We start from the raw sequence: 26,474 nt of genomic DNA on the forward strand, positions 1-26,474 counted from the left end.
CATGTGGTATCTGAAAGTTGCAAAAGGATGAATAAAACTTGTTCTGTTGCTGAGCTTGTTCTGGTTAGCTTATTCTTTGTGTATTCAGCTTGCAGTTCAGTGGAAATGGCACTATTTTATAGGCATGTGTCAGTTTAGTTTCATTTAATGGTTCGAGCGAAGCCTGAAGTTCCTTATGTTGATGTTACATGCACGTGAAGTGTTGACTTGGTAGAAATATTGCATCAAGGGCTCTGGTTTCAAATTGGTCTGCTGGCATCCTTTCAAGTGAAGAAAGAATGGCTGCAGATAAACTTAGATTAGTGCTTTAAGAATTAACCAGCCATGTGAAAGTTACTATCTTGACACTAAAGAAAAGGGGATCTGACTTCACCCCTCTGTCCCTTGTGTTGATTTATTGCTTATTGGATGACTGCTGTCATTAACACTATTGGTAGGAATAATTTCTACATAAATTGAATTTGAAATGTTTCCCATAACAATGTGTTGAGATGTTAGCAAAGTCACGCATACCATGTGCATAACTGCATGGTATACTTTGAGTTCACATCCAGCCTTGCAAAAGGATTGAGGAGAAGGAATGGAAAATACTTGAATTTTACCATTCTCATCTGCCCTTCTATTGTTTTCTTACCTCAAAGTGTTTTATCAGCATCAGGTACGTGGTGAATTTTAGTGTAATACTACTTTATGTTGGATGACAGATTGCTGATGACACTGTCCCAGGAAAATTCAGAGCTGTGGGGAGCCTATATGCTTTTTTTTGTTTGAAAAAAACAAAAAGGCCTTTGAAGGCTTGAGGAGGAAACTGTTGTGAGCAAAGTGATTCTGAATGTGTTTTACTGAAGCAGGTGCAGCTGGCTTAATCCACTGTCTCGTGGTATCTGAGGTGTTGGGAGGGGCTGGATGATAATTTGTTTGTTTCCTCTTCTTATAAATGTATTGTGAGGAGTATCAGTGTAAGACTTACAGACCTAAACCCTTCAAATGCAATCCATAGATCTGCATTTGCATCTGAGCATGACACTGTATGGATGACGGAAAAATTACTAAACTCTCTTTTGCAACGGATTTTGTTTTCATTTTAAATACAGGGTGCAAGACACATTAAACGTTAGGAGTGAACATCAGCAGTGCTCTCTGGCATGACTGAGTAGGCTGTTGAGACATCTTGAGAGGGAGAGGTGATTTGCTTAAGACCTTGAAGGCAGGATTGTGGTGGGAGAAGGAAAGGAATGCAGAGAGGCATGACTGGTGTGATTAGAAAACAGTGAAGAGGTGGCTAATAAATTGAGCTGTTTGTTGTGGCACGTATCAGAATGATGCTGAACATATAGCTTAAAACAGATTAATTTTATAGAGTTTTGGTATCTTTTGAATTGTCAATTTTCAACTTTTTTTTTAAATAGAAAGTTGAATTATGTTATTACTGTTATGGAAATTTTAATGCATTTGAAGCTTTTCTTTATCTAACTTGTGTATCAGTGTGACCTTTTGTTTGACATTTGTGTTCTGTGAGGTTTGTGATATAGCATTGGTAATTGTATGAAATGCATTGTATTGTGCGAATTTTATGGAGTTTTAGTCTTAGATGTGGTCAAATGTACCACTAAATTTTAAGCATTACACAGAACTATATTCAGGTTTATTTCCTTCAGCCAAGAAAAGAAAGCTAATGTGACAGTATGTAATCTTACTACCACAGAAATGCTCGACTCAAAGTAAAATGCTTCCAAGAATATGGGATATCATTCTTCTATTAATAGAGTTAGAACAAAGGCTATTAGAAACCTTAACAGGGAAAGACAGTCTGGTTTGGGATGAACCTTGGAAACTGACAATTGGACCATTGTGTGAATAGTCTTGCATTATGACTGGATGATTAAATATAAATGCTGACCTGATTGGATTTTATCCCAGTAATGAATTGGTCTTTCAAAAAACAGTTGCAGGAAGCAGTAGACATGTACCCAGCTTGTTTTTGTCAGATTCCAAAGCTACAGGTGTTGAATAACAAATGGAATAGCAGAAGTGTATTTTCTCACCAGCAATCTCTTGATGCTAGAGTCAGTCACTTGTACTGCTTGGTTTGCTATTTGAATATGGGTGCAGAAGGACAAAGCATTCAAAACCAGTAGCAGTACAAGGTGTACCACTGAAGTTGAATGAAATTATAGTTAGAACTTTGGACCATGCAATGCATATGATGCTTTGGGTTTTTTTAATTTCAATTTTTATTTTCTTAAGATGCCACAAGAGTAAAAGCTATGCCTTGGCTGTAGGGAAAACTAAATAAAAAATTAAGTTAACTGTGAAATAAAATAAGTGCACCCACCATTCCTGAAGTGCCTCATTTCATAAATTTTTTCTTCTAGCTTAATGAAACTTATTATGCACACCTACTGAGTTTAATTTACCTCATCATCAAATCCTGATACCACAAGTACACAAGAACAAACTTTTTTCTGATTATGCCAAGGAAAAACGGTCCTCTTGAACTTAGTTGTTGCACAATCTGCTGTAGCACTTTGATTCTCACACTTAATTTGTGTGGGGATCTCAAGGAGCAGGAGGTGCAGAAACAGTGTCACTGTAAAGAAATGTGTTAAGTCTACAGTTAAAGTGCACGAAGGTGGCTAAGTCAGAGATAGCCTTTAAAACTAGTGTTGACTAGGTGAACTGAAAGTCCAGTGTCTCTTCAGTAGTGTTACCTTCTAGTAGTGTGTACAAAAAAACCCCTTACTGCTGCCATAGTCTGTATGACAAGGTGAAAGTCTAGAAAATTGTTCAGAAAACAAAACAGCAAATAAACTCTTTGTTTTCAGTGTGTCTATACGGATGCGACATAGGAAGTATAACTGGTCTTTCATCCTTTTACCTGGATTAATTTTGATCAACTGAAATTGCTCTTGGCTTCCAGGTTTTTATCTCCTGAAGCCATGCTGAGCTTTTGCAAGACTGGGCATATGCTGTGCCCCAGGAGGTGAGATTTGTTCTTTTCTTTAGAACCCCTTCAACACCTATTGGAGAGTAAATTGACATTTCTCCACTGGACTAGTGCTGTATGTCTCAGAACACTTCTAGGAAAAACAGCTGCTGGCTATCCTCTGTGAAGCAATTTATGAAAAGTAAGAAATCTTTGATGAACAAACTGTTAGTTGCTAGAGTGTTCCCTCCAAAGAAACTGTTAGTTGCTAGAGAGTGTTCTCAAGAGAAACTGTTTTCTAAAAAATAAAATCATTTAAATGGGAGGGCAGGGAAATGGGTTCTGGGTTGTTGGTGGTTTGTTTGTTTTTTTCTGAAATGGCAGTTTTGTATTTCCGTTAAAGCTGTTCACTCACAAATTTTGAAGAATGATTCCTTCCTGTTGGGGGAGCACTGGAACAATTTTACCAGGGTGATAACAGAACTGTTGTTGGGCAAAAGATAGTGAAGAGAACTTAATCCTGAAATAGATCTCAGCTGAATTTTTATGAGTTTCAGGTATTGGTAGGTAAGACCTCAGAATCTTGCAGCTGTGCTGTGAATACAATCGGTTTCTTTTTTTTCTGTCCTCATCTTGAACAGGCTTTTGTTTCATTTGTGATGAGATATTGTACTGGTTTGCGATGATGCATGTGTATACATATAAACCCAGTAGAATTCAGCTGTAACAAGTGTAAACTACTCTGCCTGTGTCTTCCACGTCGTTACAGAAAAGTTTAGAAGTTTTGCATGTGTACTTTTACTTGGTATAACACATGGAGGTTATAAATTGATGCTGAGTTAGTGTTCTGAATTTATCACACCCTGCTGGATAAATACTGCTTTTTGCCCTTCTCACCATCACTCCCCTACCCCCCCACTTCCATCTCCAATCCTCATCATGGTAAATGAAGACCTGTTCCTGACAGTATCACAGCAGTTCACCTGGCTGCTTTTGTATTAACCCGCTTCCACAACAAGTGGAGAGGGAATGGGCAGTTTTTAAAAAGATAGTTGTTCAATAAACATCATTGTTTTAAAAAGCCACCACAAAACCCTTAGTAATTTTTGCATACTAACTTGAAATGATTAACTATTGCTCTTGATCTCTGAGATCACATGTACTGTGAAATACAAGTGAATGAGTTTTAGGAAATACCTCTGTGTGTGTGTTGCTTGACTTTTCTGGTGTAATGAGACATTAATCTTCTATGTCAGCAAAATCAAGACCTTAGAGGACCTCATAGTTCTTTCTGAAAGTGTAAACTGCTTAAGTTCAGGTTAAAAGTAGTTTGGAAGAAAATTTCACTCTGAAAATGTAAATATAATTCTGCTTTTTACTGTTAAGTTCTAAATTGTAGCATTGCTAATTTTCAGGTACCTATTGTCATAATGTCTTGGTGTCTCTGTTGAGTAATGTGCATGATTTATTTTGGAGTACCAGATTTTCTCTAGAACATAAAACTGCTCGGGGAATATGTTTATTTCCTTTGTATAAACAGTGCAATTAATTCACCACATTATCTAATGTGGTGAAAAGGCACTTAATGAAACTGGAATCACTAAAAATACAACCACAGGCTGTTTGATGATAGGATATGTGCTTGAGATGAAAGGAACAAAACAAAAAGAACCGAACACCTTGTTTTAACATCAGAGTTTCTGTCATCTTTAGTATGAAAAAAAAGTTTTGGAATAGGATTTTGTCATAATGAGAATTCTGGGATTTTTTTTTTAACTTCTACAAACTATATTTATAAAAATCACTCAAACGCCAATCCTTTTGAGGAATAAATAAATGAACTTGTTGTGTATCTTGGAGCCCAGTTCTCCAGCAGAAGGAGTGGCCAGCGGCGGTGTTCCTGCAGCCGGGAAGAATTCCCTGACCTCCCTTTCCCTGCGGGGCGGGCCTGTGCGCGGCGGCGCAGCGCCCCCTGGCGGCGCTCCGGGCACTACCGTGCGCCCGGCGGCGGGGGCGGGAGCGGCCGAGGGAGACCAGCGATGTGGGATCCTTCTGGAATACTAATTCCTACTTGGTTTGGTGGTGCCTGCTCTGTACTTTGAGGTGCCCTGCAAATTCAGCAGGAGATGGCAGCGCAGTTCCTAGTGCTTGTACGACTTTGTAATATGCAGCATGAGGCAGTGAAGGAGAAGCAGGCTTGCTTTCTGTTAATCAGTGCCACTGGGACAGATATATTCAGTGTGTATATATGTATATAAAAAATATCTTTTTATCATAGAAAATAGAATATCCTAAGTTGGATGGACCCACAAAGATCATCAAAGTCCAACTCCTGGCCCTGCACAGAACTATCCCAACGAGCCACACTGTGTGCCTGATAATATCATCCAAATGCTTCTTGAACTCTGTCAGGCTTGGTGCTGTGACCATTTCCCTGGGAAGGCTATTCCAGTGCCCAACCACCCTCTAGGTGAAGAACTTTTTTCTGATATCCAACCTAAACCTCCCCTGACACAACTTCAGGCTGTTCCCTTGGGTTCTCTCACTGGTCACCACAGAGAAGAGATCAGTGTCTGCCCCTCCTCCATCCCTCATGTGGAAGCTGTAGAGTGCGATGAGGTCTCCCCTCGGTCCTCCTTCTCTCCAGGCTGAACAGACCAAGTGACTTCAGCTGCTCCTTTTACAGCTTCCCGTCCAGACTATTCACCATCCTCGTTGCCCTCCTTTAGATGGTCTCTAATAACCTGATATTTTTCTTATACCGTGATGCCAAAAACTGCACAAAGGACCTGAGATGAGGCCGCACCAGTGCAGAGCAGAGCAGAACAATCAAATAGTGTATAGTGTATTTTCTCATAGTCTTAAGTACACTTAAAGCCACTTAGGAACTTTCATTTTACTGTCTTTTCCATTAAAAGTTTTTTAGTTTGTTCCTTTATTTCCCTGCTCCTGGCTGGGTGGCCAGTCCCAAAGAGTGGTGGTGAATTGGGTTAAAGCCAGCTGGTTGCTGGTTACAAGTTGTGTTCCCCATAGTTCAGTACTGGGCCCAGTCCTTTTTAATATGTTACTTGATGATCTGGACGACAGTAAGTTGGGCAGGAGCGTTGATCTGCTGGCGGGCAGGAAGGCTCTGCAGAGGTGTCTGGACAGGCTGGACCCATGGGCTGAGGCCAGTGGTATGAGGTTCAATAAGACAAAGTGTCAGGTTCTGCCTTTTGGTCACAATAACTGCCTGCAGTGCTGCAGGCTTGGGGCAGAGTGGCTGTAAAGCTGCGTGGTGGAAAAGGACCTGGGAGTACTGGTTAACAGCAGCTGAACATGAGCCAGCAGTGCCCAGGTGGCCAAGAAGGCCAGTGGCATCCTGGCTTGTATTAGAAATGGTGTGGCCAGCAGGACTAGGGCAGTGATCATCGCCATGTCCTTGGCACTGGTGAGGCCTCACTGCAGATTCTGTTTTGGGCCCCTCACAACAAGAAAAACACAGAGGCTCTGGATCATGTTCACAGAAGGGCAACAAAGCTGGTAAAGTGTCAGGAGCACAAGTCCTATGAGGAATGGCTGAGGGAGCTGGAGTTGCTTAGCCTGGAATAAAGGAGACTCAGGGGAGACCTTGGTGCTATCAACAAGGACATTTTAGCCAGGTGGGGTTCAGTCTTCTTCCATGTAAAATGTGACAGGACATGGGGAAACGGCCTCAAGTTGTGCAAGGGGAGATTTAGATTGGATATTAGGAAAAATTTCTTCATAGAAAGGGTTACCAAGCATTAGAACAGGTTGCCAAGGGTCGTGATTGAGTCACCATCCCTGGAAGTATTTAAAAGCCATGTAGATGTGGCACTCAGGAATATAATTTAGTGGTGAACCTGACACTATTAGGTTAACGGCTGGACTCAATGATATTGGAGACCATTTCCAACTTGAATGATGCTATGATTTAAAAACATAAAATCTGGTTTTCCTATCCTTCTATATCCTTAAAAGTGAAGCTTCATCTGCTGTCTGAGTTGATCTTATATGCAGTTTTGCTATCTTCCTTGGCCTGTCAGTTCAGCTCACAGAAATGGCAAGAGAGTAATTCAGTGAGGAAAAAATGAGTAGGTTTTTGTTGCTTTAGAAAGTTGTTGTGGCTTACTTTTTAAGAGCTAAACAGCAGAATTTGCAGAGTGAGTCAAGGGGCTGCATAAAAATGAGGAAGAGTGTGGAAGTTGTTATGGTCAGAAAGAATTTGTTTAGTTGATACAACGTGAAGCTGTACCCAGCCTACAAGGTAGTATATTTGGGAAGAAAAACCTGCATAGCCACAGATGAAAAGAGGTGTTGATCTTCTGAGAACCTTCCAAAGGTGCTTGTTTCTGGAGGCAAGGAAACCTTAATGAGTTTGAGAAGAAGTAAGCCCCTAGAAAGCAAGCAAACAAACAAGTTAAAAACACCACCCACCTTGCATTTTTGTAGGCTATTCCTAAGGTGAATTGTGACTTGAGTTCAAAATGTTTTAAGAAAATCTTGATTCTCCCTTTTCTTCTTTAGAAAATGATTGTCCTGTCTTCTGAAAATCTTCAAAATAATTGGTAAATGTTTGGCTTTAAATATATAGGAAATACAGAGTTTTCCTAGACAGTATTTTACTGGCTTAGCAGAAAAAAAAAATCCTTGAAAAACACTTGGTTTTTTTTCTTCCCCAAAGAATCTAGTGTATGCATTACTCAGATATTCATATGTACAGCTTCCCCAGTTTTCTTTAATATAGACTTGAAACAAAACTATCCGGAGATTATGTGCTTTATGCTGTAATCCAGCAAAAAGATGCCTTATGCCTCATTCTTTACTGGCTTCTTTTCAGTGGCCAGGTTAGTACTTTTCTATTTTTGAATTGCAGAAAAAAATAAATATTTACAGAACTCAAACCCCATGCCTCTGTTTTGATGCGGGGTTTTTTCCTGTGTCTGGGCAAATTTCTGCAAAAATTCTCTCAAGTGGGGATGCTGTTTCATCACTGTGAATCATTTGAAGAATGCTAGTGCAGGGACTGCTGTTATGGGCATATTGTCATATCCTTCGTTACGCTTAAGCATTGTTTGTCATTTGCTGTGAGCTGAAGTATGTGATATATTTTGAATTAAAAAGCACACAACTTGTCAAAAGCTGCAGATCAGTGTAGATCTTCTCTATGTGTGCAACCATTTTACATATCCTTTGGCTTATTCATTAAACAATTTTTGTGCACTGAATGATCTGAGGTGTTATGCTGTGAATGTTCAGGGCTACAATGTATCAGGCTACAATGCAAATGAGACCTAGATGTGTTTGTCAATTAATATTCTCAGTAGTGTCGGTGCTGTTGCTGTTCATCTCCTCAGTTCTGGATAGGAGCGGATTCTAGTTCAGATTGCAATCCGGAAGGCATTTGTTGTGTCATAGTGCAACAAGAGGTAGAAATGAATGCAGGCTCTGCCACCCCAGAATTTTTCTTCATCTGTTAGCTGGCTAAAACTCCCACAGTGGGAGAAGGTTGACTCCTGTTTTCCTGTTACAGGGGCTGTTTTGGTGCAAGACTTGTGTTTACCAGAAATGGAGACAACCTGTATTTGCTTCCTTGCACCACACATTTCAGTGGATAGGCTACTTGACGTCAAGAAGCCTAAATTATGCTCTGGCTCTGCAGCTGACAGCTTTGGCGCTGGGTGTTTTTTAAGAAGGTATAGTTTTGCTAACTGAAGCAAAATTTGTAATGAAATATTGCTGAGGACAGTGTCAAGTAATGACTGTGGGCCTTGTTGTCATGATGGATTCATACTCTTCCTGAAAGAAGTAAAATAAAAAGAAGTAAAACAAAAAAACAACATTATTGTTAAGTGAACACTTCTCATTTGATAGTTTTAAAAGTTTTCATGACAATTAAGAAGTAAAGGTTAGTCTGTGAATGCCCGGAATAGGCTTGTTCTACTTTATGCAACATTGGCCAATACTGTTTTAGATCGAATTTACAAATTACAGCAAGTGAATGATGTAACTTTTAAGTGAAATATGATTAAGAAAAATTTTTAACATCATCACTTCTTTTACATGAAAAATGGTTTGTTTTTCTGTGTAATGACATTCAACTTATCAAAGTTTTAGAAATGTTATGCTCAATTTATATTTTCTTTAGGTCTTTTTAGGCAGCCCTTCAGATTATTGTTTCTACATGCATTTTGGAAAAAGTGTTTTTCACACAAGGTCTGATAATACACAGAATCACAGAATGGTTTAGGTTGGAAGGGACCTTAAAAATGATCTAATTACAATCTCTGTTTTTCTTTTCACAGTCCCAGTTTATAGACCAGATCATCATGCTTAGTTTTCAATTTATCTTTACCCACATGATTCACAAACATTTTATTGTCAGGATTGACTCCCACCAAGAAACAGTGTGTATTTGTCATTAGAGTTGAGCTTGCTTTCGAAAAGAGTTTCAGTTTTAAATGTCTGTGGATAATAAATGCCAAATAGATGTGATATGTGATAGGGTTGTAATTGGGTCTTGTGCTAAGGGTGAAGATAGGGTATAGTTTCCTTTAGCCTTTGTGAAGAGGCACGCAGGTAAGGTGAAAAGACAGTGTCTGGGACAAAGCTTGTTTGTTACTTAAAAATTTATTCCATCTCACTTTAAAAGAATAAAATACCCACATGCAAAAGCTGTCATCTTTCTGCTAAGTCTTTAGTCTCTTCACAGCTCCTGTTCTGACTGTGCAAGAAAATTTGCAGGAACATTCCTAGACTTCTTGATTACTTTTTAAAATTTCTTTCAGAAAAACTTCCTTCTGAGTTTTGGTGGATTCAATCCATTTCTCTTTCTCATTATCTTCCTTTAAAGAAAAATTCTGATAGTCCAAAAGAAAGAAAAAAGAGTCCTTGCTTTTATAACCACTGTAGCTCACGGACAGTGTTCCGCCATTTTTGTTCTCTGTGTCATCACAGTCTTTTTTTGGTGATATTTCTGTGTTTGGAGTGCTGTTAAAGCTTTGTTAGGGCAAGGAGAAGGAGAGCAGGAAAGCTAAGGAGAAGATAGGGCTAGAGAAGTCTCAAAGACGTCCTTACATTTGTTTCTTCTTCCTGCCCTTCTTGTAAAAATAAATAAATATAAAACATTTTTGGAAGCTATGAATGTGAGTCTCTTAAGAGGAATGAGTTTGTTCTTTAGAAATGTTGATGGAGATTCTAAACTATTTTTACCAAACTCTAATTAAACAGTGTCAAACTACTCACATCCACACATGTGCCATGGAATTGGGAAGCTGCAGTCAGAGGCTGGTGTCAGTGTGCTTCCCCCGGATTCCCTGTTGTTCACTCTTGGCAGCTCAGTGCTGAAGGTACAAGCCTCTGTTCATCCTAGTTCTGCTGGCTAGTGCGGAGATGGGGTCACAGTCAAAATACAGGATACCAAATTCAGACTTCAACACATGTGCTGCCCCCACCTTCCCCCCTAAAAAAACCCCAAACACCACAACCCTTCATATTTTTCACTGCTCTCTGAATTCATACTCTTCAGCAGTTGAAATTGTTCTACTAGTGAAAAATGCTATCTATGGACAGGAGTTTTGGTTAGCTTTGTGTACCGAAACTTGTTGTGTGTTCCTATCTGTTCACTGCCTGTGAAACTTACATAAAGTCTAGGGGAAAAGTTCACTTGAGGCTTAAATTTCACAGCATTCATGCAGCATAAATGGGAGTGATAGCTTGACCTATTTTCCAATAAAGTAACCTAGCTGTTTGGCTGTATGATTAGCTTATCATTCTTACATGTATCTTACTAAATGTTTGAGGGAAAACAGTGTCTGTTATTTGCAGCTGTTATAATTTTGTCTCTGTTTCTCTTTTGGCTTGCTGGAGCCAAGTCCACAGTTCTGCAAAAACTTTAAAATATTATAGTCAACATATGAATTTTCAAATAATCTGCACTGTGCTTCTTAAGCCGTTTTTGCTTTTAAGTTTAAATTAGGTTCATGGTGGGTGAACCCATATGATTAGAAGAAGAATAAGTTGCTGCATAGTGATCTATTTCTGACTTAATTTAAAAACAAACAAACAAACAAAACATTACCACACTGCATTTTCCTGGGATCTGTTAAAGTGAGAGTTAGTTAAACTGACCGTAGATTTCCCTGCTGTGGTTTTGGTGTGTTTCTGTGTGAAACTGACGGCAGGATTTGTTCGAGTATGTAGGCCACTATTGTATTAGAATTACATAACCGTGTTGAGTGGTGAAAACAGATGAAAAGACAGGGATGTACGGCATTCCCTCACAGATTATATCCTGCAACGATGAAGACAGCTCAAGCTCTGCAGCGAATGTGGTCACATGCAGTCAAAAAGTTGGGGATTTTGAGAGGGCACGTGAGTTGCTTTTTGTTGCATCTTGCTCTAGGTCTTTTATTCCCCTCCTCTCCTCGTATATCCTTCCCCTCTCCAACTCACTTTTATAGCCAGACGACTTTTGTGACAGGTTTTCTGGTTTTGTTCTTCTTTCAGCATGAATGAAATTGTCTTCAGTGATCTCTCAGTAGCAAGTAATTGCATAAATCTGATGAATGTCAGTGAGAACTGCAACAGCTGCCTGTTTGTAGCACACAGGCGATTTTAGCACTTTGACTAGCTTCCTGCCAAAGATTCTGTTAAGCAGTCTATTTTGGGTATGTAGAAAGCACCTGTCATTTTAGTATATGAGCATTGGGCAGATTTAAGCAAATCCCGATGATAGTGTTCTAATTAGAAATGGACTGACTTTAGTCACTAATGAATTAAGACTAGCTAATTACAGTAATTTGAATCTACTGCAGGTAGTCTGTTGTCTATGTCAAACCTGGGTAGACTTGTAAAACAGTTAGTATTAGTAGCTGGAGGTGGGGTTCTTAACCATTTTGCCTGCCTTTCTCTCTCCAGTGTTTTGGTGTGCTATCTTGCAGTGAAACTGCGATCCTGTAAGGGATGCACAAGCTGCTCAGGATCCCTTTGTGTTTCCTTACAGATGAAGTATGAAGAAATTGGCAAGGTGATGGAGGCTTTTCATAACTCATCACTTGATGCATTCAGAGAAGAGTTACATTATAAAATGTGGAGTACAGGAATTTTGCAATTGGGGTGGAGACTTAGATACTAGTTTTGCTCAAGTCCCCCACTAATGATTTATAACATTTGTAGTCGCTCCCTCCCTCTCAGTCTTCTCTTCTCCAATTATCTGCCAGTATGGGTTAGCATCGTGACAATGGAAGCAGCAGTACATTTAATAATGTTAAAGAGATTATTGTTTAGAGATTTGAGGAGTACAGATGTAGTTTTGCCTTATGGGCTTCCAAGGTGACCATTCAGTTCTCTGAATTGTGTTGCAGAGCCTGCATAGATTTATCAGTATGGCAGAACTAGTGTTGTCTTGGTTATTATGTACAAAATCAGCTTTGCAAGTACACAGTGTGCCTTCCTTCCCTAATCTAGGATACAGCAAATGGGAGACAGTTTTCTGAGGAGCAGTTTCTAAAAATGGATTACTTTAACAAATACTTAACAAATTTAAAGTTAATTATTTAATTATCTTTTGTTTAATTTTCAGTAACAGTTTCCAGCTAAAAATAAACCCCCAAAATTTACACAGAATGTACCCGAAACAGTCACTGATACTAAGAGGAACTTTTTCTAGGCACAAATGAGATGATAATATAGACTCAATATCTTGTAAGACCTTAACTATACTGTCTGTAGGCAGTAGTTTTTCTTTCATTCTTACTACTTATTTTTTTGACAGGATACCATATTTGTCAGAGCAAAGTAAAGTTATCCTTGTTAGTTTATGGTGCTTTGATTTACTGCACAATACATCTCTCTAGTTGTACACAAGGTTTTACTTGTGCCACTGGTCATGAGAGGCTGAGTTTTTCTGGAAGGAAATTCCTGTAAATTTCCTGTACCCTTATATACATCCCCGATATCTTTATTGTGCTTTCCTAAGTCCTTTTCCTGCAGCATTGTACTGCATAGCAGTCAGTTCTCAGGCCTTTCTTTGTCCCCATGAGTAGTAAGCTCTCATCAATTGCATCCTGCCTGCCTTGCTCTTGTGCCTGTTCAGAGCTAGCCTCAGTATTCTTGGCTGGGAGGTAGAGTTGGTAAGAGCTGTATACAGTGCAAACTGAACTTAAGTGATGTTCTTGTTAGACATGTAAGTTGCTGAGGCCTTTTTTTATGGAGAGAAGGATGGAAAAGGTTTTCCATCTCCTCTCCTTCTTCAAAATTTGAACCAACCCACCTGTCCTTCAAATTTTACCCATTGTTTGATACTGACTTTCGTTTCTAAAACTTTGTTCGGTGAAGTCAGCTGAAATTTAAATGTCACAGAGGCCCTTCTTTAGCACAGACTGGTTTTTTGCAGAGCTTGAAAATACTGTATAGAAAAGCAGGACAGCAACAATATAGCCAAGGGTCAGTACTAGGTAAACTGTTTACGCATTTTCCTACATGCCAGACAAGCAAGTGTGGTTGCTTCTATTTACGGCAGCATCACAGCAGTTCAGAAAAAGTGCTTAGTTAAGGAGGAATTTTTTACTTATAGAAAGGATTCTCTGTGTAAGGGAATATATGTAGTGAGACAGTTCAATTTCAGATATTTGAAGCTTTAGACATATCAGCTGGTTAAATGGGAATATCAGATAAAATAATTTCGCTGTGTGATTCAGCATGTTCAAGGCTGACCCTAAGACACATATGTTTTATTACTAATAATTATGAATACATTCTTGTCTGACCTAGACAAGTCAAAATTTAGAAATAATTACTTGTATGTATTATTTTTGGTATAAGCCATCTTCTCCTCATCTATTTTTAATTTCTTTTTTTCTAAATTAGAACCCAGAGGTTCTGAAAACTAGAAAGCATTGTTCATCTTCTGGCAGAACAGTGGAAATTTAACACTGCTCTGTCTTGTAAAATTTCTGGTAAAAATGCTGAATGTTTTGCATATTCCCTCAGGATCTTTGAGCAGGACTTTTTTTTAATTTTGTTTTTCAATACAGTGAATATGCAATGGAAAATGTCAATCTATTTGCTCTTTGGGGTACTCAGAATCGACTGGAACAACACATCAAGGATTTTTTTTCATACGAGAAATAACATCCATAGCTTGCTAAATAGTTGTGTGCTGCCTGAAGACTTACTCTGGAAATACAGGGGACACCTTAAAGTACGGGCATACCCTTCTTTTGTCACTTCTTTGTCTGTTGTTTTGGAGTTCATTTGTCAGTAATCCTTACTGTGCCCTTAAAAAGACCATTAAGTCTAAACTAAGCCTTTTTCCGAACTTCTGTTTTCTGAGCTTCACAAGAGGGAAGACCACTTTTAGCAGTAAAAACAAATAAAACCTATGGCTTGAGTATGTGCATGCAGTACTTATGCAGTGCCTGGAGTTTTCTTCTGTGATGGATGCTTTGTATTTTGAAGTGTTTGCACTGTGTCAAATATTGTGGCTCATTTTTCTCCTAGTTTTACAGGGGAGGCACTGAAGGCTGTGCACTATATGGTGCATCACAGCTGACTGATTATTCTGTATTATACTTTAAGCTGTGTTGGAAAGGTTTAAGGTTGTATCATGCAAGATAAACTGATCGGTTCATGATCAGTTTTAACTGGAAATGTGGAAAAAACACATACTATACACTGTGTCTTCCTGTAAAATTTAATTTCTTGATGGAAACCTAAATACTTAGTTACGTAATTCATAATGGACAAAACATTTTGTTAAATCTACATGAATAAAAAGCAAAAGATCTGAAGTCTAGTTCATTATGAAAACCTCGGTTTCAACTGCTAAACTTACTGCACAGTGGGATGGAGAGGTCTTCCATAAGTATTCTGTGTTATTTGAATCAGGACTATAGAACGATAGTTGGTCTGAATTAAATGCTTTTCCTGAATAAGGCTTTTCTAGAAAATGAGAATGAGCTGTTAAATCAGTGAAACGTGAAGGGATTCTACCACCCTGGACATATTAATGGTTTTTGCCTTTTTAAAGAAAATCATCAATAATTTAAATCATACTAATTCTACCAAAGTATTAGAATATGCATATTTTTTTAAACATGTGTTTTACTGAGGTATTTTACATTTTAATTTAGATAGTAAAACACACAGCATAAAACTAATCGGTTTCTGTGTGCACCAGGCCCCAGGCATGGAAGAGCTGATATGGGAACAGTACACTGTGACCTTACAAAAGGTGAGTGAGTGCCTGTTACATTTTTAGTTTTCAAATATTCAAGCACTGGTTTAATCTAAATACGTTTTGCAGTAGATGTTATTAGCATATCCGAGTCTAGAATAGGATTAATTCATTGTCCAAATCAGATAAGTTTTTTATTTGAAAGCTTAGTTGCTAGTTATTCATACAATAGTTTGACTCTTTAGTGTTTAAAGAGTAAATTCAATTAACAATTAACAATTTAAGTGCTGTATTTCCTGCTGTTTGGTCTTTCTAATGACAGTATATTATACCACATCATCAGGCACATAGCTAAATTCATTATTGAATAGCCTTAGAAATAAAGCAGATGATTTTGCCAAGGAGTTTGTGGTTAATGTCCAAGCTTTGTAATAATCACTGAACTGATTTTATTTTTGTAATATACTCTTATATCTACCAGCATAGAATCTAGTGGAAAACATCTGTCATTAAAATTTCTAAAATACCTGAACTATCAGTGTCACACAATCTCTAGCCCATAGTAACTGGGCTGCCACACCATGGTACAAGGTGTGCACTTTGGCTTTGGTGGGAGTGGTCTTCCCAGCTGTTCTGCTGATCTAGGTTCAGGTAGAAGCCTTTACTGAGCAGCCTGAGTTTTTTTGTATGTTCTACAGTGAACTGAACTTGACAGCCCAATGTAAAATAGCAATCTTTTCTACACAGCCTGTTTCATGTGCTGTATTGTTCAGAAAGGGTTGTTTTTCAGATTACAGAGGTAGACAGGAGAAACATTGAAGAAGATCTTAGTTCCTGTAACCTTCAGCTTTTCAGATCTTGGATATCATGTAAATGAGCATTACTTCTTTATCACAAAGGCAGACTTATGGTACTGAGATGACAAAGGCCTATTGGACTTGCTGCATCAGCCACTACCATTGAATTTTACCATTATTTTGAATCAGTAATGTTTTGGTGTGAAGCATCAAACTGCTTCCTGTAAAACTAAGGTGCAGCAAGTGAAATGCTGTTTAAAAAGAAAAACACATTGCTTTTTTCCTCCTCCTCAAAGAGTAAACTACTTAATAACAACATTAGTGGAACTTGAGCTATGATGAACAACCCATGCTGAGTGTGAGTTGGGAAAAAGCACTTTATCTGGTGTATTATTTTGCCACTACATTCAGTGTAGTGGCAAATTTGTTTAAATGTAGCATAATTGGTCATTTTTAGTGATATGATGTATATGTTAAATAGCTGATAAAATTAAACCTGTGTGACTTTGTGCATACCTTCTTGTCTGCAGTTCAGTTATGCTAACAGTTCTCAGGTTTAGCTATTGACATGCTTCCTTCATGTCCTGTGAAGTATTTCTTTGATTTTATGAATGCCATTTTAGGACTTTTATGAATCTGTTATTTCTGTGGTGACAGGTTTGACATAATTTACATATTTAAAATAGTTGATTGTGAGAGAGGATAATTAGAGAGAAGGTACAAGTTCACTACTTGATTTGTAGTGATCTTGTTTAGTTTGATCGATGAGTAAGTAGTTCTTACAAACTAGTTAACAATCATAATGAAGATGAGATCCTGAAAAAGCTATTCCACTTTCCCAAGCATCACTAACAAAACAGATTTACCTAAAGATAAATTTGGTATGAATAACCATTAGGATGGTGAAGCAAAATGCAGGCAAAGTTAAATGAGTCCTTTACTTAATTACCAACCGTCATAAGGTTGTAGATTGAGGAACTTGCTGTGTTGTTACATGGATTTGTAAACCCATTCTTTTTTAAACCTAGAGGTGCTGTGTATTTCTGCAACTCTCTGCATACAACTATTATATTTTAAATAATATCTAGTTACAGTGCCATCACAGGAACATTGATGTTACTCATCTTTCTCCTTGTCAAAATTCCTGTCACTGGATTTGAGTTTTGTTGTATTTCATTTTGTTGTGAAGGATTCAAAAAGAGGATTTGGGATTGCGGTTTCTGGTGGCAGAGATAACCCTCATTTTGAAAATGGTGAAACATCAATAGTCATTTCAGATGTTCTCCCAGGCGGTCCAGCAGATGGATTACTTCAGTAAGCACTTTCTTTTTTCTCTATCTGATATTTTGAGGGGCATAGCTGCAGAATACATAAAACCTTCAGACAGGCTTCACTGAAATCTTGGTAATTTAATCCACTGTTTGCTATGTGGTAAGAAATTAAATTTCAGTGGTGTTGAAAAGTTTTTAACAGTTAAGTATGTTTCTTTTACAATTGCATTTCTTTTGAAGAAATGGTAGAAATACTTAATATCTTAAAACATTCTTCTTGTTCTTCCTCTGGCAAACACATTTAGTGATCTATCATTAGTTTCCAAAAATGCCTTAAGCCAGCCCAAAGAAGGTTTGCTAAATATTTATTTTTTATTTGAAAGAGAAATAGGTGGAAATAAAGTGTTTCTGTAGTCTCCTGATAACTTCAACCTTGGTGAGGCAGCATTTATCATGGACAAGACATTTTAAATCTGTAGGCTGAGAGTTTTTTACCTACCTGATCAGTTTGTCATCCTTTGACCTGAAATACCTGATGAGGACTAGACAATTTGGAATAATGCCAAAGTTGTGCAGTAATTAAAAAATGTAGATTTTGTCCATTTCACCAAACATTAATTTTTGGTTAGGAAATAAAATGTCTGATGTGGGAGTTGTTACTGAGTAACTGAATAAAAGGATTACTGTGAAGCAAGTAATAAACCATTCTTAACGTAAATGTATAAACCCTACATTTTACAGCAGTGATCCCTGCCCAACACCACTGTCATACATCCTGTTCCATAATCGCCTGTGATTTGAGAATAAAATCATGTCCACAAATTATGTAAGATCATAGGTAAATTGATGATGGCAAGGCAATAACAAACAATGTGGGCACATTCAGACAAGGCACATTCCAAAGGAAACTGAATGCAAAGCTGTTCCTCCAATAAATCAAGAAATTTAACCTTCAGAGTGTTTGGGAATTACAATCCTGAGATCTTTTTTAGGGTAAAATAGACATGAATAGATGGACCTCTTGATATAATGTTAACAACATTAAGTTCAATACTGTCTTTGCATGTATGGACTGTGAAGAGAGCTATGTTAATTCTCACATAAAGCCTGGATGAAACTGGTGCTGGAATATAGCATGCTGTTCTGGCATACTCACTCAGTAAAAGGAATTAGAGGGATGTGAAAAGGGCACAAAAATCATTTAGGAGTTAGAGTGCCTTACAAATAGAGGCTTAGATTTATAATCTTCTTATTGAAAAAGAAGATTGTGATGTGATTTGATTATAATGAAGAGAAAATAGTTGGTATCAAAGATTTCTTTTATCTATCAGAAAGCTGCAGAGTAACCAGTAATTGGTTGAGCTAGTACTCTGACTATAAGGTTAGTAACTGAGTAGTCACCAGAATAAACTGGTAAATAAACTGAGGAATGGTAAATTGGGATTTTTTTAATCTCTTGCATTTTTTGTACTGAAATGCCTTTATGAAATTTATGAGTTTTATTTAATCAGTGTTATGGGGCTATTTCATGGGGGTGACTGAGTTAAGTGTTACTGGCCTATTTGACATGCAGGAGGTCTGTTAGTAATCTCAGTTGGCCTGTGTTTTAGGACAGGGAGGACTTCCTATGTATTAGTGTTCTTGGTTTTTTTCCCCCAGTCATCTTTCTACAGAGTAGATGGGACCTGAACACCAGTCTTCCAGAAATTGTACTATAGTCGTACTTGTCAATATTAGACAAAATAATGGTATGGCTGCAGCACTTTGGAACTCTTGTAAAATGCTGGTGTGAAAGAAGTCTAGCATGAGTTGTGGAAAAAGTAGGAGCTCTGAAAAAAACTGAAATAAGAAAGTTTTAATAGTCATCACAAATGTTCTTTAAAAAACAATATGGCAATGTACTTAAGCTCAACATAGTATATGTACAAAGATACACAGTGTTGCTCAAAGTCTAATTTTTAAACATACCAAAAGCTGCTTCTAATATTCAGATATTGTAATTTTTGTGTAAAAACAGAGGTTTTAAGCAGAACTCCCTGTTAAACTGAATAAAATCCATAGGTTCCCTCTGAAAAAAAACAACAACCAAAACAATTTTTCTGCTGTTTTCATGACAACTCCTATTAAATCCTCTTTTTCTTTTTTTCTTTTTTTTTTTCCATCCCTCCCCCTGCTTCCAGAGAAAATGACCGAGTGGTCATTGTTAATGGGACTCCAATGGAAAATGTTCTACATTCTTTTGCAGTTCAACAGCTTAGAAAAAGTGGAAAAGTGGCCACCATTGTAAGTAAATTACAAATGTATCCACTCTACTGTAGTATGTACCTGTGAAACCAGTTAAAGTTTTGGGTTTCTTCTATGAAGTGTACCATAAAGTCATAAAGCAAAGCAATCCTTTCCCCAATAGAATGTACAGAGTAAAAAAAACAAAGACAGTTTCCACAGGTGAAACAGATGGAAGTTAACAACAAGTTATCTTGTTGAAAAACTCGGAATACAATGTATGTCTTCTGTGTTTATTTTACTGAATAATAAGTGGTAGTTGGATAAAACAAAAGTTATGTGAGGCAAATAATGTTCTGCATACACAGATCTTGTCTAGTAGAACATCCTTTCTTTTCCTTATTTTTCCCCCAACCTCTGTTTGAAACATGAAGAATATTCATCTGTTCAATTTCACATTCTGACCTTTGAAGGAATTTTGTTTGTTTGTTTTGTATTGTACTGAACAGGTAGTGAAAAGACCAAGGAAAGTGCAGGCTGTGGCATTGAAGAGAAGCCCCTCCCTTGACTATGAGGACAGAGCTTTGGATGTAATGGATGACCATGCAGAATTTGATGGCAAAAGTGCTCGAAGTGGCTATAGTGAGAGAAGCTGGCACAGTGGTAATGGAGGGCGCAGCCAAAGCTGGGGAAACAGCCTGGATCAGGGCTATAGAGATGAGCAAGACAGAGGGCGTAACCAAAGCAGAGACCGTGACAGGGAATGCAGCTACAGCCGTGATCGAAGTTGTGGTAGGAGCATTGACAGAAGCTTGGATCGAGACTATAGAAGAGATCAAAGCAGGGGAAGGAGCATTGACAGAGATGGTGTCTATGAACAGGAGTACCGAGGAGACTACAGCCCACCTAATTATGGTCATGGATCTCAACCTGATCCTAGATATGGGAGGGAAGTGAGGAATCGAAGTCGGGATAGGCTTCATTCGCGAAGTCCTTCGCCTGAAATACATCACCAACACGAGTACCTAGGACCACAGGATCCAAATGCACCCATCAGTGTTCTTTTAACAAAAGGCAGACATAATGAAGGTAGGTATAGTAGGGGAGGAGAGGAACTGACTTTCTAATACAGCTTGACTTGTAATACAGCACGGTTTTTGATGGGGGAAGGAGAATATATGATTTACTTTCTGCTTTTACAGGTTAAATGTTGTCTTTTCTAACTGGTGGCTTAGATTGTTCTTTCATTCTTCCTAGTTGATTTGGGGTGTTTTTTCCCTCAACACCTCAGACTTGACCTTTGAACAAAGAGCCTGTTCACCCACATAATTTCATTCTTTTCAAGCCACTGTGTCCTTGGTTTTCCATTTTCTCTGCCCTTTTCTTCTGGTGGAAAACATGGATCTGATCATGAGTCAGATTACACTTGGCACATCTTCAAAAGGCTTGGCTACAAAGGGTGAAGATGAGACTCTGCCTTTAATAATAAGGATTGTTTGGTTCTGGTTGTTAAAAAACACTGAAACAGCAACAGCTGAAACAGCCTCTCTTTGCTGAGTACTAGAGTGCATAAATGAAAGCCAAAAGCCTGACCTTTTGTGCACTGTGAAATAAAGATTTGTGCTGTAAAGTGTATCTGAGATTAGGTTGTGCATTCTTTTCTGTTTGGAGTTTTTTCAAGGGAGTGTGGTGGTTTGTTTCTGGGGGTTTTTGGTGTGGTTGTTGGGTTTTTTTCTAATTTGCCCTGTTGCTAATGTAAACTTTGTATGCTTGAGTTAACATCTTTTTTTCATTGGCTTTGGCAAGGATCCTTTTCCCTCCTTCCCCTTTTTCCCCTGCATATAAAGTTTCCACTTGTAAAGATAATGCAGATACATACACAAATAAGGAGACATTTAGGATGCCTTTGTTAACTTTTATGTTTAGCTAGTTACACTGTAATAATTTCTGCCATTCATATGGATACTATGCAGACTTGCTCAAATGTAGTGATCTTTTAAAGCAGAACAACATCCTGTTGCTCTAGGATGCATGTGTTTTAAGAGTTTTTGCCTGTCTTTTTAAGTAGCAAATGTAGTGATCCAGGTAACTTGGATCAAAGGGAAAGAAGAGTAGGGGAGGAAAAAAAATTCCTTTGCCTGAAACAACCAAGACATTTCTTGGAGTACAGATAGGACAGGGTCAGCATGCAGCAACTGGTGAAAATAACCCACAGAATCACCGAATATGCCGAGTTGGAAGGGACGCACAAAGATCATCAAATCCAACCCTTAGACCTGCACAGGACCATCCCCAAGAGTCACACCAAGTGCCTGAGAGTATCATTCAAACACTTGAACTCTGTAAGGCCTGGTGCTGTGACCATTTCCCTGGAGAGCCTGTTCCAGTGCCCAACCACCCTCTGGGTGAAGAACTTTTCTAATATCCAGCCTAAACCTCCCCAGACACAACCTTAGGCCATTTCATTGGATCCTGTCACTGGTCACCACAGAGATCAGTGCTTGCCCCTCCTCTTCCCCTCACAAGGAAGTTGTGACTGCAATGAGGTCTCTCCTCAGTCTCCTGTTCTCCAGGCCGAACACACCAAGTGACCTCAGCCGCTCCTCATACAGCTTCCTCTCAAGGCCCTTCACCATCTTTGTTGCTCTCCTTTGGATGCTCTCTAAAAGCTTAATATCTTTCTTATATTGTGGTGCCCAAAACTGCACACAGCATTCAAGGTGAGGCCGCCCCAGTGCAGAACAGAGTGGGACAATCCCCTCAACTGGCTGGGGATGCTTTGCCTGATGACCCCCAGGACATGGTTGGCTCCCGTGGCTGCCTGGGCACTGCACAGGAAACCCCCTCTATGCCAGGCAAAATATGAATCTCCAGAACAAAGGCATTCTTTTGCTGTTGAAGGTGCAGACTAATCATCCATGCGTGATTGGTTTCGGACTGTTGTATGTTCATATTCTGGTGACAGCATAGATAGAGGAGAATTAGCCTAGGGTTAAGTGGGTTTACTGGGTGTGCATGTTTTTCTTTTTTTTTTCCTTTTTTTTTCCTCATGTTGTAGTGGTGTTTGCTGCATGTACACTGTGTAGTTTTTTTAAAAATACATCCTCACTCATCTTCTAAGATACAGTGGATTATTTTCTTGATTCCAGAGTATGGACTCCGTCTTGGAAGTCAGATCTTCATTAAAGAAATGACCCGTACTGGCCTAGCAACCAAAGATGGCAACCTTCATGAAGGGGATATCATTCTCAAGGTCTGTTCTGGTTTTACTGCTAGCAGTTTGGTGGGTACTGGTTATAGTAGTTATTCTGAATGAAGCCATGGTATAGTCAAGTTCACTATTAAACTTGAGCAAGTTTAATAAATGAACTTGTTTGTTTATTTTCAGTGTTATTGTTGCCTTTTTATGTCCAGATCAATGGTACAGTGACAGAGAACATGTCTTTAGCTGATGCCCGAAAACTGATTGAGAAATCAAGGGGGAAACTCCAGCTGGTTGTTCTCAGGGATCGAAAGCAGACACTGCTCAACATTCCTTCATTGAACGACAGTGACTCAGAAATGGATGGTGAGGCTTAATGTGGATAAAAAGTTCTGGACTCTGTACAGGGACAAAATGGAGCTTATAGTTTTTTGCTGTGGTAGAGTGGTACTAGGTTCTTTAAAAATAAATAAACAAACCTAAGTAATAGTCAAATAAACATCAAGCCCACTTCCTTTAGGTGAAAATAATTTTGTAGTAATCATACGATTACATTTTGGGAAGGGGCAAATATAGAAGCAGCAATATTGGTCTGTCAAAATCAGTCCTCGTGGAACAAACAAGTGAATTGCTTTAATAAAATTTTAAAACAAGTGCATTGGACTGGGTTCTTCTTCTGAGGGCATTAACATTCATGGCAGCGTTCAAATGGAGGGAAAAATATCAGGACAAGAGGAAATTAGGTCCCCCTGGACATCTGGTTTCCATTCCAAGTACCTATTCTGTACAAATGATCTCTTAGAGTGTATGAGCTATACCTCAACATAATCTTGCTTTGGGAAGGGCTCAGAATGTTTGGGGGAGCAGTTATATTATTCACTACAAAATACTTGCTTCTCTAATGTCAGAATATGGGGTGGAACTTTCTGTAGGTTTTATCTAGGTGGAGGTACGGTTCAAGTCCGAGGGTCACTGTTTCATTTGTCACCGAAGGGCAATTAAATGAAGACTATAAATGTGAAGGTGGTCTTCTGTTTGGGAACCTCCACAAGATCTCAAATAAAAGGCTACTAACACTAGCTAACAAGTCTGTAGTATGCTCAAAGTAGTTGTGTGATGTGAGTATGTTTCCTAAAGGTTGTGTGAAATCTTCCTGAAATATTTTTGGGGGGATGGAGGGGTGGAAGCACTAAAAGGTAAACAGCACTTTTTGAACCCTAGTCAAATCCAACTTGAAACCAGGAGTAGGCTGAAAGGTTCAGTGTATCTTTTATTTGAAAACTGTGTAAATAAACATGATGATCAGACAAGCAAATAAGTTAAACAAATCCTGCATTCTTGATTTGCCACTCTCTTTATAGACATTTCTGAAATAGAGTCAAACAGATCATTCTCCCCTCAAGATGACAGATTACATCATTCTGACCTAGATTCACATTCATCCAATGAAAAGCTGAAAGAGAAACCAAAGTAAGAAATGGTCTTTTCTAGTTCATTTTTCTAATGCTTGTCAAAGAAGTTCTTAAAATACATGTCATTCTCTCACTACACTTTTTTTTCTTTTTCTTTCTTTTAGTGCAAAAGATGATCCATCCAGTAGGATGTCCAGGATGGGAGCAACGCCTACACCATTCAAATCAACTGGTGACATTGCTACTCCTACTCTTACAGTTGTGGACACAAACAAAGAGCTGAACTACCAAGATGACTCAGCAGGTCAGAGCCTGAAGGTTTTGGTTGCTTCTTTTTCGTCCCTGGTCACAGAATGTCTCGTCCCTCAATAATGTTGACGTATTTGGTATGCTCTTCATGTCAGACCCATCCTGACACACAGAGAAGACATCTGTCTTTGCTTTGTGGTGCAGAGAGAAGAAACACCTGAGATTATTTGAAGGCAGTCGCTTATTAGAATTACCTTATTTGCTTACTCCAAAAAAGCAAGTACTCTCCTAGAGCATCTGCTGTTAGCTTTTTGCCCTAAGCAGTCAAATGAAATCAATCTAGCTTGCCTGAAAGAGCTGTGTATCCTTCCCTTGAACTCTTTGTTCTTTTTAAGAATTAAAAAAAGAAGGGAAATAAATTAATTCTAGTCAGACATGCTTGATGTTTAAATCTGTATTAGTCTTTGGTATGGAGGGGTTTAATTGCTATCTGATAGCTAAAAATTGCTGCCATATATAACATTTTCAATATCTCAGTAACTTCTTTTGTCTTTTTTTCTTGTGTTTAGTGTCTCCACCAAAAGCAGTTACACGGACGATTCTTAAACCCAGCCCAGAAGATGAAGCAATATATGGGTAAGATGGGACTTGCTGAGTTCTTTTGCACTCTTCCAGTGACCTGTACCTGATTCTTGGTTGCATGGGTTTGTGGGGTTTTTTCCGCATTTGGAGTGATTATAGCTTGATGCCAAGAAGAGATGACATGGATTCTAATGATGAAATTTGGAGTTCAACTTAGTTTTAGAAATATCTGCCAGGAAGGTATAGACTTGTTTTCTACCTGGAAGATATAGAACACCTTGTGCTTCTGGGCTTGCATGGGAACGTGCACAATAGTTTTATTTTATGGCAGAGTTTATTAATAGGAAATCAACCTACACGTTTTCTTTTGAGAGTTTCCAAAAACAGAAATTGAAGAGAAAGGAGTGTTGAGATTGTAAGGAGAAGCCTAAAGATAAGGTTTTGAAGGTATTTTGTAGCTTGGAGTATTTTCTTAAATGGATTCTCTTCTTGGATCTTTTCTGGGTTGGACCCTGCATATGTTGTCATTGATGTGCAAATTAATCAAGTGATTATTTTGGTGAAGGGGAATTTATAACACAGGCTTAGGGTATTACTGATAATGGCTGACAGATAAGTACTGTCCTCTGTGTTGGAAGGTCACTCAGTCATACAGCTTTTCTGACAGCAAAAAAGCAGAGCCTAGTCCAGTAGTGTCTCCTACTGCAATGTGAAAGGGCTGATTGTAAACATACCAGTATGTTATACTTGGAAATATTTCTTATTACAAGAAAACTTGAAGACTTCTAACAAACATGTTAAACTGCAAAGCAAATAGGTATAAATTTAATTCATATTACAGTTCTCTAGAGTATAAAGGAAAAAACAATGAATGTGATTAGTTATAACTCCGACTGTTTTCAAAAAAAACCCAGCTGCTCATATGAAAGAGGATACAATAGGTAGGGAACTATTTGGGGACTGTTTTCCTGCTCTGTCAGGTAAGTGTATGCCACTTAGTCACTCTTCCTAGTTTAGTTTCCACTATGAAAAATGCAAATTCTCTGCTTCCTTCCGTCACTGAAGAGTTAGCTGGGTAAGTATAGCCTACATAGAGAAAGAAAGGGCATAAGAATATTATTAATATAATTTTGTTGAAGGAGTTGCAATTTTTTTCTCTCGACAACCTGTTACTGTTATATGCCTAATATCTGGCTTTACTTCCTTTTCCTTCTTGTAAATCTTGTAGTCCTAATACGAAAATGGTGAGATTCAAGAAGGGGGATAGTGTGGGTCTACGACTGGCAGGTGGAAATGATGTCGGCATATTTATTGCTGGAATTCAAGAAGGGACCTCAGCTGACCAGGAGGGACTACAGGAAGGAGATCAGATTCTTAAGGTATGAGTATGTGTCCTTGAAATGCAAAGAACTTCTTTATACTTTGTTTTGCTTCTTAATGGAAATACAGAAGAAATTATGATCTTAGGAAATCAAATTATTGCTTTGAAGGATGTGTGTGTGGTGGAGGCGTCTTACAGAAATGAGTTTTTGAAGGAGAGTTGTATACCAAGCTTTACTTTGTTTGCAGTTTTGTGGAAGGAGTACTTGGAAGAAATATTAATCAAGAAAAATGCTGCAAGATGGGACAATAAG

General features: G+C 38.4%; 1 protein-coding gene across 4 annotated transcripts in view; it reads left to right on the top strand.

Moving 5' to 3' along the window:
* TJP2 (tight junction protein 2) overlaps positions 1-26,474 on the top strand; it is a 51,302-nt gene that overhangs the window by 13,154 nt on the left and 11,674 nt on the right. For 2 of the 4 annotated variants that reach the window (XM_027670727.1, XM_027670726.1), the window contains exons 2-11: positions 15,108-15,161; positions 17,091-17,215; positions 19,353-19,455; positions 19,905-20,484; positions 22,545-22,648; positions 22,810-22,963; positions 23,959-24,067; positions 24,174-24,313; positions 24,828-24,894; positions 26,069-26,219. In XM_027670727.1, coding sequence (XP_027526528.1) covers positions 15,117-15,161; positions 17,091-17,215; positions 19,353-19,455; positions 19,905-20,484; positions 22,545-22,648; positions 22,810-22,963; positions 23,959-24,067; positions 24,174-24,313; positions 24,828-24,894; positions 26,069-26,219 — 1,578 coding nt within the window. In that variant the 5' untranslated portion in view covers positions 15,108-15,116. Of the gene's footprint in view, positions 1-11,200; positions 11,300-11,845; positions 11,955-15,107; positions 15,162-17,090; positions 17,216-19,352; positions 19,456-19,904; positions 20,485-22,544; positions 22,649-22,809; positions 22,964-23,958; positions 24,068-24,173; positions 24,314-24,827; positions 24,895-26,068; positions 26,220-26,474 lie in introns of those variants that run through there. The other 2 variants (XM_027670725.1, XM_027670724.1) reach the window with 2 other exon arrangements.

Source organism: Neopelma chrysocephalum, unplaced genomic scaffold, assembly GCF_003984885.1.
Source record: "Neopelma chrysocephalum unplaced genomic scaffold, ASM398488v2 Primary Assembly neopelma1_96926, whole genome shotgun sequence".
Lineage (NCBI taxonomy): Eukaryota > Metazoa > Chordata > Aves > Passeriformes > Pipridae > Neopelma > Neopelma chrysocephalum.